At 40.1% G+C, this 14,428-nt stretch overlaps 1 protein-coding gene across 2 annotated transcripts in view; it reads right to left on the bottom strand.

The window, feature by feature from the left end:
• The window catches only part of DNAH8 (dynein axonemal heavy chain 8), a 322,922-nt gene that overhangs the window by 238,094 nt on the left and 70,400 nt on the right, over nt 1–14,428 (bottom strand). For both annotated transcript variants that reach the window (XM_043450439.1, XM_043450440.1), the window contains 3 exons: nt 11,168–11,248; nt 10,655–10,771; nt 9,737–9,856 (listed from right to left, as the gene is read on the bottom strand). In XM_043450439.1, coding sequence (XP_043306374.1) covers nt 9,737–9,856; nt 10,655–10,771; nt 11,168–11,248 — 318 coding nt within the window. The remainder of the gene's footprint in view (nt 1–9,736; nt 9,857–10,654; nt 10,772–11,167; nt 11,249–14,428) is intronic.

Genomic DNA, 14,428 nt, shown 5'->3' with positions numbered 1-14,428 from the left:
GCAACCCATTCCTAGCTCTTCTCTGCTCTGCCTTGTGCAGAGGGAAACTGCCTCCTGGGGCTCCCTGATTCTCTGACTTCCAGTTGGGTTTGACCCATTGGGACGCACCAACAGAAAATAGGAAAGCAGGAGAGGAGGGTACCTCCCACTCCCTGCTTGGCAGAGGAGGGTAGGGCTGCATCTCTGGTAGAGGCTGTGTCTCTTCACAAATTCAGCTTTACGGGATGAGCCCCTTCACGTGGTTCCAGTTCTCACTGGACTCTGAAAGCACTCTTTCCTCCTTTGGTGCCTTTAGCCCCAGAAGTGCTGATGACTTTCACCCTTCAGACTCCTGGAGTGTCTCACCTTGCCGGGCTCTGCACCAATACCATCCCAAACACAATAATCCAGCCCCATCCTAGTTCCTGAACCCTGATCAAAGAACTCACATTCGATTCTTGCTATGAATTAGGTCACCTCAGATAACCATGACAGCTCATACTGCCAAGAAAGCCAGAAGTAAGAATCTTAGATGTACATGTTCCATTGCAAAGAAATTTCCTGTCTCACTTGGCGACCAATGGCACAGCTATCCTCTTTAACAAGTGGCAAAATCATGCCATGAGATAACAGACTACAAAAACGGCCTCCATATGATGTCACTACCAGTTTGGTAGTGCCCAGCTTTGTGAGATGCCTCACAAAGCAAGGCATCTTTTCCTGATAAAGACCGTATCTCTTCATGAGAAGAACAGCGAGTCCTTGAAGATTAATAAGACCATTCTCACAGCTGAGTGAAACAGACTGCAGTACCAAGGAGCATGCCAGGGATGAAATGAAAGGCAGTCAAACTGATTTTGTGAGTGGCTTTCTATTTTTAAAAATTGAGATATAATTCATATAACACAAACTGACCCTTGTAAAGTGCACAGTTCACTGATTTTTAGTATATTCACAAAGCGGGGAAGCCATCACTGGCATCTGATTCCAGAACATTTTCATCATCCCCAAAAGAGTCCCCCTATAACCATTAGCAGTCACTCCCCACCACTCTGGCAACCACTAATCTACTTTCTGTCTCTATGGAGTCAGGTTGATTTTGCGGATAGAATTTTTAATACCCTTTCATCTATTTCCCTGTGTTCTCCTATCTTAACTTGAATCATAATATTGCCCTGATTTCTGATTCCATTTGTATATCTATCAATATACAGATATGTTGATCAGGGTCCAGCAAGGAAATATATGCCCCTCCAGCTATTTTAACAGACAGAATGAGAGAATTTAATATTTAAAAAATTGGTTAACCAACTATTAAAGGATTAAAAGGGCAAAAAAGAACACAGAGGTCACACAGAGAAACTGCAGGAAGCAGCTCCCATCCCCGGGCATGGGGGAGCCCAGGGAGGAGGGTGAAGTTATTGGAACCTGGTACTGGGAGGTGGGGAGACGCTCAGCTAGCCCTGCTGCCTCAGAAGCTCAGAGAGGGGCCTCTTGATGTTGGTATATCTGAGAGACACATGAGGCTGATTCTGGAAAGGCCGGAAAAAGCTAGGGCCTGGGACTAACAACCACTGCCAGGATAATAGTGTCAGCAACAGAAGGCAATACAAGAAAGAGGAAGCCTATTTTCTCCTCCAGCCTCCTTCTATTACCTATATGGCAAGCCTAAAAGGCAGCCAGCTGGCCAAGGATAAATGTAATTTGCAGAGTCCCAGCCCCAACATCATAGAGTAGAAGGACTAACTGGAGGCTAACAGAAGATAGCTTTTAAATAATTAACAAAATCTGTCCTATAACCACATCCTTATCTTAGATGTCCCAAGATAAGGAATACTTGCCATTACTGCAAATAAGCCCTGGTTCCCAACATGGTCTGAAACCACTGGTCAGTGCAAAATAACCAGCATCCCCCCAGATTAACACTAGGTATGGCATGTTTCAGAAACTGATTTCTCTCCAAAGTGTTATCCCATGTGCTCTGTCATTACAAATCTTATTCTGTCTTCACTGTAATGGTCTACCTTAGTGATAGGATTGTGTGAAGGCAGCCCACGTGTTACTCGGTCTTAGATCCCTCTAGGACATATGACTGGGGCACACTGATTGACAAACATGCTCTTCCAAGTTACACCTCCTGTATCTTGACTGGGGCCACCCATGTAACTACCACATTCACACTTGGTCAACCTTTATCCTCATTTCCCTTGTCTGGGTGATCTGCTTCTCCTTCTATGCATATGAAAGTTCTGTGTTTATATGTTCAAAGAAAATTTTCTTTGGTAGTGTGAATTTCACCTGACTGAGAAGAGGACAGTGTCAGAACAGTTATATGCACACACCAATAGAAATTATTTTCATTGTCAAGAGGACAAAATGAAAAAAATTAATGGAGAAATGTCCCTACTCCTTTGTACACTGTTAGTTTATAAGTAAGACCTGGTATGAAGTACGTGGGCTTCCCTGGTAGCTCAGCTGGTAAAGAATCTGCCTGCAATGCAAGAGACCCTGGTTTGAGTCCTGGGTCGGGAAGATCCCCTGGAGAAGGAAATGGTAACCCACCCCAGTATTCTTGCACCTCCCTGGTAGCTCAGATGGTAAAGAATCTGCCTGCAAAGTGGGAGACCTGGGTTCGATCCCTGGGTTTGGAAGATCCCCTGAAGAAAGGAACAGCTACCCACTTCAGTATTCTTGCCTGGAGAATTCCATGGACAGAGGAGCTTGGCAGGCTACAGTCCAGGGATCACAAAGACTCGGACACAACTGAGTGACCTTCACTTTCATAGTCAGATTCCAGGATGAGCAAGAAGGAAATGACAAGCTGTTACCTCTCATCCCCAGGCAAGAAACAGGTGACTTCTTTGGAAAACTTTAATTGCTGGAAAAAGACCTATACAACATTTGAAGGAATCTCCCTCCTAAAATAGCATGGAGCCCAGGAATAGAGCAGACTCTATTTGCCAACCCAAGAAATACCACCCCAGATATATAAGAGATGCAGAAATAGTACTATAAAGTTAAAAATGAGTGCCATTCCTAGCACCTAGGGTGTGATCTTCAAATATCATTTTCCACCAGTAACACTGAAGGGCTAGTTGGAAAATTGAGTTATCCCAGATCTGGGGCAGGAAATGTACAAGATGAACCTAAGATTTCCAGCAGTTCCAGGAAGCAAGAAAGCTTTCAAAGACTACGAGACTCACAGCAAAAACACAGAAGCCTGCCTGAAGAATTCCACTGGAAAAAGATGATAAAATTTAAATAGAAAAAAGAATAATGACTTCCGTGGACTGAATCCCTCAAATACATAATAATCCATATATTCATAATGATCTTTAAATAATTTAAACTACAATGAGTATTTTAGAAGTTGCCAGTGAGCCAACTCATTATTTTGAAAACTGGTATATAAAAGGAAAACTGAAGCACTGAACTTGAATTTTCTATACATTGTTTCATAGTAACCAACCAGTTAATGAAGGAAATTTCTTCTCTGTAGAAGTATTTTATCCATAAATGCTCAAGTCAGAAAATCAACATTTTGCAATCTCTAGGCAACAATAAGGAGAATCCCAGGGACAAAGGAGCCTGGTGGGCTGCCGTCTGTGGGGTCGCAGAGTCGGACACGACTGATGTGACTTAGCAGCAGCAGCAGGTAACAATAATGGCTCTAGGCAATAATAATCAAAGATTGCTACTCCTCAGGAGAAAGGCTAGTGGGAAACTTTATAATGATGAATAAAGCTGATTTGAGCCCACTAATTAATCTTAAAATCACAGAAAAGGAAACAACAATAAAATGTGCCTCCTGATGTGAAGCAACAGGAAGTACACAGTGAACTATTCTGTCAGGAAAAGCAAAAGTAATTGAACCTGAACTGAATCAATCCTCAAGAGCTAATTAAAATACATACGAAATTCAAGGAATAGAGGACTAGGTCAACATGCTAAATCACACTGCTGGAACCGTGAACTTCCAGATGTTCAAGCTGGTTTTAGAAAAGGCAAAGGAACCAGAGATTAAATTGCCAACATCCACTGGATCATCGAAAAAGCAAGAGTTCCAAAAAAATATCTATTTCTGCTTTATTGACTATGCCAAAGCCTTTGACTGTGTGGATCACAGCGAACTGTGAAAATTCTGAAAGAGATGGGAATACCAGACCACCTGACCTGCATCTTGAGAAACCTTTATGCAGGTCAGGAAGCAACAGTTAGAACTGGACATGGAACAACAGACTGTTTCCAAATAAGGAAAGAAATACATCAAGGCTGTATATTGTCACCTTGCTTATTTAACTTATATGCAGAGTACATCATGAGAAATGCTGGGCTGGAGAAAGCACAGGCTAGAATCAAGATTGCCAGGAGAAATATCAATAACCTCAGATATGCAGATGACACCACCCTTATGGCAGAAAGTGAGGAAGAACTAAAGAGCCTCTTGATGAAAGTGAAAGAAGAGAGTGAAAATGTTGACTTAAAGCTTAATATTCAGAAAACTAAGATCATGGCATTTGGTCCCATCACTTCATGGCAAATAGATGGGGAAATAGTGGACACAGTGGCTGTCTTTATTTTTCTGGGCTCCAAAATCACTGCAGATGGTGACTGCAGCCATGAAATTAAAAGACGCTTGCTCCTTGGAAGGAAAGTTATGACCAACCTAGACAGCATATTAAAAAGCAGAGATATTACTTTGCCAACAAAGCTCTGTCTAGTCAAGGCAATGGTTTTTCCAGTAGTTATGTATGGATGTGAGAGTTGGAATATGAAGAAGGCTGAGTGCCGAATAATTGATGGTTTTGAACTGCAGTGTTGGAGAAGACTCTTGAGAATCCCTTGGACTGCAAGGCGATCAACCAGTCCATCCTAAAGGAGGTCAGTCCTGGGTGTTCACTGGAGGGACTGATGTTGAAGCTAAAACTCCAATACTTTGGCCACCTGATGAGAAGAGCTGACTCATTTGAAAAGACCCTGATGGTGGGAAAGATTGAGGGCAGGAGGAGAAGGGGACGAGAGGATGAAATGGTTGGATGGCATCACCGACTCGATGGACATGGGTTTGGGTGAACTCTGGGAGTTGGTGATGGACAGGGAGGCCTGGCGTGCTGCGATTCATGGGGTCACAAGAGTCGGACACGACTGAGCGACTGAACTGAACTGAAGTAGGACTTTTCTGGTGTTTCAGTGGCTAAGACTTCACACTTCTAAAGCAAGGGGCCCAGGTTCGATCCCTGACCAGGGAACTAGATCCCACATGCCCCAACTGAAAGTTCACATGCCGCAACTAAAGATCCTGTGTGCCACAACTCAGACTCAGTCCAGCCAAATAAAATAAATAAATGATATATATATTTTTTAATTTTTAAAAATCACACTACTAGGATATGATAAGTCTAAAACATGGAAAACTCTATAGGACAAATGATCCCATTTCTTCAATAAATAAAGAGCATTAAAAGAAAGAAGAAGGCAAAAAAAACCCACACACCTCAAATAGACATTTCTCCAAAGAAATTTACAAATGGCCAAGAAACACATGAAAAGATGCACCACATCACAACATCAGCGATCATTAGGAAAAGGCAAATCAAAACCACAAGGAGACTTCACATCCATTCAGATTATTATGAAAAATGTTTTAATTTTCAAAACTGAAAAATAAGAACTGTGAGCAAGCAAGTAGAGAAATTGGAACCCTTGTTGTACACTGCTAGTGGGAAGGTAAAACAGTACGGCCACAGTGAAAAATACTTGGTGATTTCTCAAAAGCTAAACATAGAATTACCATATGACCAGTAATTCCACTCTGAGTATATACCCAAAAGAAGTGAAGGTAGGGACAGATAATTACACACTAGTGCTTAATTCATAGTTAAAAGGTGGTAAGAGCCCAAATGTCCACCAACTTATGAATGGATAAACAAAATGTGGCATATATATACCACAGAACATTTCAGATCTAAAAAGGAGCCAAATTCTGATACACGCTACAATATGGAGTAACCTTGAAGACATTATGCTAAGTGAAGTAACACAGATACAAAAGGGCAATACTGCATGATTTCACCTGCATGAGATACCTAAAATAGACAAATCCATAAACGTAAAAAGCAGAATAGAGGTTACTAGGGGTTGGGTGGAGAGAAGGAAAATGGGAAGTCATTGTTTAATAGGTACAGAGTTCCTGTGTAAGATGATAAAAAAAAAAAGTGTTCTAGAAATAGTTACAAAACACTGAATTTTACTTAATGCCACTGAACTGTACATTAAAAATGGTTAAAATTATAAAGTTTTCAGTACGTATATTTTACTGCAATAAAAAACTGCAAGCAAAGAAAGGGGAGATGACAAAAGGAAACTTTTTATTTCCATTTATTTTTATTAGTTGGAGGCTAATTACTTTACAATATTGTAGTGGTTTTTGCCATACATTGACATGAGTCAGCCATGGATTTACATGTGTTCCCCATCCTGAACCCCCCTCCCACCTCCCTCCCCCATTCCATCCCTCTGGGTCATCCCAGTGCATCCAACCTGGGCTGGTGATCTGTTTCACACTTGATAATATACATGTTTCGATGCTGTTCTCTCAGATCATGACAAAAAGAAAACTTAAAAGATATATGAATCAAATGCGATGTGTGAACCTCTTTGGTTCCTAATTCAAACACACCAACTCTAAAAAATAGTTTCTACAAAAGCTAAATATATTCATAACCTATGACTATGACCCAGCAAACTCACCTAGAAGAGTACACTCACCAAAACAGGTGCTTAGGTTCACAAAAACAAAACAAAACAAAAAGCAACCATGTACAAGAGTTCTCAGTGCATATAACCAAAAGCTGTGAACCATCCAAATGCCCCAAACAGTAGAATAGATAAAATAAATGACCCAATCAAAAAATGGGCCAAAGAACTAAACAGACATTTCTCCAAAGAAGACATACAGATGGCTAACAAACACATGAAAAGATGCTCAACATCACTTATTATCAGAGAAATGCAAACCAAAACCACAATGAGGTACCATTACACGCCAGTCAGGATGGCTGCTATCCAAAAGTCTACAAGCAATAAATGCTGGAGAGGGTGTGGAGAAAAGGGAACCCTCTTACACTGTTGGTGGGAATGCAAACTAGTACAGCCACTATGGAAAACAGTGTGGAGATTTCTTAAAAAACTGGAAATAGAACTGCCATATGACCCAGCAATCCCACTTCTGGGCATACACACTGAGGAAACCAGATCTGAAAGAGACACGTGCACCCCAATGTTCATCGCAGCACTGTTTATAATAGCCAGGACATGGAAGCAACCTAGATGCCCATCAGCAGATGAATGGATAAGGAAGCTGTGGTACATATACACCATGGAATATTACTCAGCCATTAAAAAGAATTCATTTGAATCAGTTCTAATGAGATGGATGAAACTGGAGCCCATTATACAGAGTGCAGTAAGCCAGAAAGATAAAGAACATTACAGCATACTAACACATATATATGGAATTTAGAAAGATGGTAACGACAACCCTATATGCAAAACAGAAAAAGAGACACAGAAGTACAGAACAGACTTTTGAACTCTGTGGGAGAAGGTGAGGGTGGGATGTTTCAAAAGAACAGCATGTATATTATCTATGGTGAAACAGATCACCAGCCGAGGTGGGATGCATGAGACAAGTGCTCGGGCCTGGTGCACCGGGAAGACCCAGAGGAATCGGGTAGAGAGGGAGGTGGGAGGGGGGATCGGGATGGGGAATATGTGTAACTCTATGGCTGATTCATATCAATGTATGACAAAACCCACTGAAATGTTGTGAAGTAATTAGCCTCCAACTAATAAAAAAATAAATAAATAAATTGCAATAAACTCAGACACTGAAACACTAGTCAGCAATGAATGAGAATGAAAGAAATAGTGTCTCATGCAACTACACAGATGAATCTCACAGACCCTGAGCAAAATAAGCCAGACATAAAGAATATATGCTCCTTGATTTCATTTGTGTGAAGTTCAAAACAAGTAAAACTAACATATAGTGACAGAAGCCAAAATGTTGATGACTTTGGGGTAGAGGGTGCTTGCTGCCTAGAACGGAGCAGAAGGGATCATTTGCAATGAAGAAATGTTCTATACCTTGCTGTGGAGAAGGTTACAAGGGTGTGTCATATATAAACATTCACTGAATAGTGCACTTAAGATTTGTGCACTTTGCTGTATACACATTTTATCTCAATTAAAAAAAAAAAAAAAGATGGGCCTAAAGTGAGAAGTTGAAGCTACAGCTTTTATGGGGGCTTTCTCCCCCCATGAACAAACAAACAAAAATAAATGAGGCCTTAGATCCCTCACAAGGGCAGCAGATAGGAACTTGAGACCTAACCTTGCACTCCCTGCCACACCATCAGGCAAATCAAGGGCCACGCTCTCCAGGACAGTCAGCAATCTTGGTTGAGGCTCTAGGAGGGACAGATACAGTCTCCCTCAGAAATTTACAACCACTAGCTCACCCTCACTCAAGTTTATGGCTTGAGATCACACTACCTCAAAGTTTTGAAAAAGCACTGCTCAGAGACCTTGACCCATGACTGCTGCAATCTGGGGATGCAGGGGCTGCTCCATGCCTAATTAGTTCTAAAGCAAGAGGCTGGCTGTCTACCCTAACCCCAAACAGCTCAGAAAGGTGTCCTGCGAAGAGGATACCACATTTCCATAGAAAGAGAGGGTAAGGGCACCTGTTTCCCATGACCAGGTTAGATCCCTTGAGATGGAACCATCCTTGGTTGTCTTGAAAAGGACATTAGCAAGGTGACCTAAACCAGTAAGGAAGTGGGAAGCACAAGGCAAGCAAGAAAGAAAAAAGGGCTCAGAGTTCAAGACAAAAAGTAAGTGCTTCTGAGACAGACTGTGTTACGTGCCAGGCCTCAAAAATGATTAGACAGGATTCCTGTCTTTTGTGCTTTTGAGCCAAGGGAGGACAAGTAGGTATTCAAGTCAGTTCAATTTAATGCGATGCTCAGGAGCTTAGGTGGGTTCCACTGCCATTGAAGGATTTAAGCTGGGGAGTTCCTATAACCGGAGGATGATGGATCTGATGGGGCCAAACATGGGGGCAGAGAGACCAGTTAGATCACAACATCAAATGACACACTCATGAGCATTAAAAGCCTGATCTGGAGTTTAGGCATTTTGAGCATGAGCTACCCGTTCTCTTTGCTTGGCCCTTGTGATAAACCTTTGCTCAAAAGAGAAGAAAAAGCATGACCTAAGACAAGTGTGGCAGATATGGAAAAGAAGAGGCAATTCAAGAAGAATAGTAAGAGACAAAACCTGGCTGAGCCCTAGAAGACTGACTGGCTTTGGGGATGGAAGCAAGAAAAGGACTCTGGATGACACCCAGGTGTTTGGGTGACTTAAGGACAAAGTATGTGGTAGTTAAAACCATGAGAGTAGATGATATTTCCCTGGGAGCATGCACAGAGGAAGAAGGGCAGTGAACGCTGACAGGACCCCAGGGGACTCCAGCATGAGCTTGAGGACATTATTAGGATAATGTCTAAGGTATGACCATGAGCTTGAGCTGTTGACACCTTATAAGTCTTTGGAGCTGAGGATGTTAAAAAAAAAAAAAAAAATCCAGAATGTCTAAATGCCATGAACACAGATTTCTACTTTTAGAATGCAAATTCACATTTTAGTTTACGAGTTAGCATTTCTATGACTAAAATATAACATAAATGCATACCTCATTGAGTGTCAACATATCTTCTACTTTGGTAGCACCGCTTTCAGGCAGGGAAATTAACACCGTTTTGGCTATCTCCTTTAGAACTGCATCAATACGCATTTCACACAAGTCATTGATCTACCAATGAGAAAACATATGTTGAAGAAAACTCTTTCATCCAAAAAGCACTTGAGTTATAAACTAACCTGGAGGGCTATATCTGGAAACTTGCATCCCGAGCGAGGCATAATTTGGTAGGAATTTTAGGAGTAAATCTTTTCTTGATGTGGAATTAAACTTTACTGAGCTGCAACATGTGTCATAACCTCACATGCATGATCTCCTTCCAGCCCATGAATCAGTACTATCCCAGTTTTACAGCCAGAGAAACCAAGGCTCAGAGAAGTCAAGCAACCCAGAGAGGAACACAGAGCTGGTGAAAGTCAAAATATCCTACCTAGGTTTATCTGATTTTCAAGCCTCTGGGTTTTGTCTGTTATACCATGCTGTCACCACAGACAGACTAGCACATCTAAAAGGTTATGCATGTTTTATGTAGCAAACAAGTTAGAAATCAATAAATAGTCTCCAAGTGGGTAACTACCTCATCTAATTAACATCAGATGCATGTAAGCCCTCCATTCCACCATCTTCCACAGTCTACAACTATACCATTTTCTAAACTACACTGTGAAGCTGAACCATCATTTTAACATATTACAGGCAAGGTAATTCAGGGACAAGAACAAGGCAATTCTAAATTAAGAGGCCCCAAATCAGTTCAAGAAGTACAAAACTTTTTTTTTAATGTAATGATGTCCTTTTAGTTAAAAGTCACTTAAACAGACTTAAATAGCTTTCATAGGTTAATCAAACTATTACGTATAGCCTGAGTATTATTAAGGTATGTAATTTTTAAAATTGTATCTCTCATACCTTCTTTAAGAGTTGGTTGAACATTCCCAAAACTGAGTCAACTTCCTGGAAAAAACTTTCTAGTGTTAAAGATGACCATGTCAATATTGTGAGCCCTTGTCTTAACACAGCTTCCACCTAGAAAAAGAAAAGAATGGTTTCCCTCATTAAAAAGGAGCATCTGCATTCATAAAAAGGCTGACTTTTATTACCTGGAAATATTATGGGTTGTATTTCCTTAATTCTACTTCCCCTCCATTATGCCTAGTAAAGGTGACTTTTTGTTTTTAATCATCTTTGGCTGTCCATGAAGCAATCATGGATTCTTAGAAAGTGCTCATTATTTAGATTTATTTGTTTTTCAAAGGCAACAAAACCTAGACAAGAAATCATTCTGCAGGGAAAATAGAGCTATAAAGTTGAACTAGAAAGAGGGTCTTGCCAAGAATAGATGTTCTAGAATCCATAATCTATAGAACTGGAATCTAATTTTAAACGACAGAGAAATCAATATAAACCATCAACATCACCAACCTTTTTCATTTTAGGGGTCATCAGATTGACAAACACAGGAGGCACTTCCTGACATAAATCATCATAATGTTGCAGGAGACCCTGTTAAAAGTTAAAATGGCATGTTTTACTTTGATTTATTTTAAAGCAACAGTCACATTTTAATTCATACCTAGAAGGTTTCATTTTACCCATTTCCTCATAGCCCTGAAAAATGGAGGCTGATTATTTGTACTAATTTGCTGTACATTCCTTTCACCTGTAAATTAACTGAGCATCACCTTTAAACAGTAAGTCATGGGAGCTTCCTAGATTTACATTTCTAATTATTATTATCTTTTTAGATGCATGCAATTTTAAATGGTTTAGCCACGTATCTTTTCCTTAAGTCTGTCATTACACATTTTCACCCCTTCTGTTGCCTGTCTTCTGATACACTGCAGCTTACTTATACCTGAAGTCACATTTGTCTTCTTGAATCAAAATAAAGGTCTACACAAAGCTTTTATACTTTTAGATGTTTTTTAGAGAAAGAATCATGATGATCAACTTTTGGTCATTTTGTTAACTTACTGCACACCGTGTGATGAGCAATGTGGTTTCAAGTTAATTCCTCCCCAAGTTAATAATATTAAACTGTTTCAACGTTTACTTAATAGTTTCAAAGTGATTGATTCCCTTCCTCTTTTCTCTTACTTGTAGTTGAACTTTTATGTACACTTTACACTCGGCAAAGGACTCTGACTTTCCTAATATCGTTCAACACTAACGAAAATTCTGCAAAATTCAGTGCATGTGACATTCACCTCAATTTATAACAGTATTTTGATACTTAGTCCTGTAAAGTCATAACTAATCAGTACTTAGGGCTTTTGATGATGAAGCCAAAGTTTCTACCATGCCTGAGGGGGCATTTTGAGGGTGTGTGTGTGTATTTTGGTAAGAGCTACAATTATGAAACTCCTAGAGCAAAGCACATGCATAAATCTTTGTGACTTTGGATTAGGCAAAGATTTCTTAGAAATGACACTAAAATTACATGGGACAAAAGATAAAATACATACATTGAATGTCATCAAAATTTTAAAAAGTTTGTGCTCCAAAGGATAGTATCAAGAAAACAAAAAGACAACCCACAGAACAGGAGAAAATAGACATTCTGCTAAAGACCTACAAATCACCAACATGCACATGAAAACATCCTCAACATCAACAGCCATGAAGATATGCAAGTCAAAACCATATGGAAATACCACTTCACATCCAAATGATGTTCAAATGAAGAAGACAGTAACAAATGTTGGCAAGGATGTGGAAAAATGGAACCATCATACACTGTTGGTGAGAACATAAAATAATGCAGCTTTTTTGGAAAACAGAGTATGTCAGTTACTCAAAAGGTTTAAACATAGAGTTACGGAGTTACTAAAACCCAGGAATTTCACTCCTAGGTTATATTCCTAAGAGGATGAAAACATATCCACACAAAAACTTGTATACAAATATCCACAGCAGCATCACTCATAATGCAAAAATGTAGCAACAACCCAAATGTCTATCAACTGATGAATGGATGTCTAAAATGGGGTATAACCACACAATGGAATATTATTTAGCCATTGGCTTCCCTCATAGCTCAGTTAGTAAAGAATCCGCCTGCAATGCAGGAGACCCTGGTTCGATTCCTGGGTTAGGAAGATCCCCTGGAGAAGGGAAAAGCTACCCACTCCAATATTCTGGCCTGGAGAATTCCATTGACTGTATAGTCCATGGGGTCGCAAAGAGTCGGACATGACTGAGTGACTTCCTCACTCACACACTCAAAAATGAGTACTGATCCATGGGACAATATGAATGAACTCTGAAAATATTGTGTTAAGTTAAAAAAGTGAATCACAAACCATCATATATTAAATTACTCCATTTGTATAAATGCCCAGGGTAGGCAAATCCATAGAGACACTAAGTGATTGCCAGGGGAAGATGTGGCAAGAGTTGGGGGTGGGGGGGGGGAATGGGGAATGACTGCTAACAGATATGGAGTTTCTTTCGGGAATGATGAAACTGTTCTAAAATTGATAATGACCTTATCAGTCTTATAGCTGAAAGTTTGTACCCTGTTACCAATATCTCCTGTTTCCCCTACCCCTTACAACTACTTTGCTCCTCTTTTTATGAGTTTGCATGTTTTAGATTCCACATGTAAGTGATATTTTACAGTATTTATCTTCCCGTCTGACTTATTTCACTTAGCGCAGTGCCATTCATGTTGTCACAAATGGCAAGATGTCCTTCTCTCTCATGGTTGAATAATATTCCATTGTATATATGCCACGTCTTTATCCATTCACCCATTGATGGAAAGTTGTTTCCATGTTTTGGCTGTTGTGAATAATGTTGCAGTGAACATTGGAGTGCATATATATTTTCAAATTAGTGTTTTCATATTCTTTGGATGAAAATCCCCAAAATTCTCCAAGCCAGGCTTCAATAGTACATGAACCGTGAACTTCCAGATGTTCAAGCTGGATTTAGAAAAGGCAGGGGAACCAGAGATCAAATTGCCAACATCTGTTGGATCATCAAAAAAGCAAGAGAGTTCCAGAAAAACATCTACTTCTGCTTTATTGACTATGCCAAAGCCTTTGACTGTGTGGATCACAACAAACTGTGGAAAATTCTTCAAGAGATGTGAATACCAGACCACCTTACCTGTCTCCTGAGAAATCTGCATGCAAGTCAAGAAGCAAAAGTTAGAACCAGACATGGAACAACAGACTGGTTCCAAATTTGGAAAGGAGTATGTCAAGGCTGTATATTGTCACCCTACTTATTTAACTTCTATGCAGAATATATCATATGAAATGCCGGCCTGGATGAAGAACAAGCTGGAATCAAGATTACGGGGGAAAATATCAATAACCTCATACACACAGATGACACCACCCTTATGGCAGAAAGTGAAGAGGAATTAAAGAGCCTCTTGATCAAAGTGAAAGATGGGAGTGAAAAAGTTGGCTTAAAACTCAACATTCAAAAACTTAAGATCATGGCATCTGGTCCCATCAGTTCATGGCAAATAGATGGGGAAGCAATGGAAACAGTGAGAGACTTTATTTTCTTGGGCTCCAAAATCACTAAAGATGGTGACTGCAGTCATGAAATTAAAAGATGCTTGCTCCTTGGTAGAAAAGCTCTGACCAACCTAGACAGCATATTAAAAAGCAGAGATGTTACCTTGCCGACAAAGATCCATCCAGTCAAAACTACGGTCTTTCCAGT

The sequence above is a fragment of the Cervus canadensis genome, chromosome 28 (assembly GCF_019320065.1).
Source record: "Cervus canadensis isolate Bull #8, Minnesota chromosome 28, ASM1932006v1, whole genome shotgun sequence".
Classification (NCBI taxonomy): Eukaryota; Metazoa; Chordata; class Mammalia; order Artiodactyla; family Cervidae; genus Cervus; species Cervus canadensis.
The sequence above is the reverse complement of the archived record's forward strand: the minus strand, read 5'-3'. Positions and strand labels throughout refer to the sequence as shown.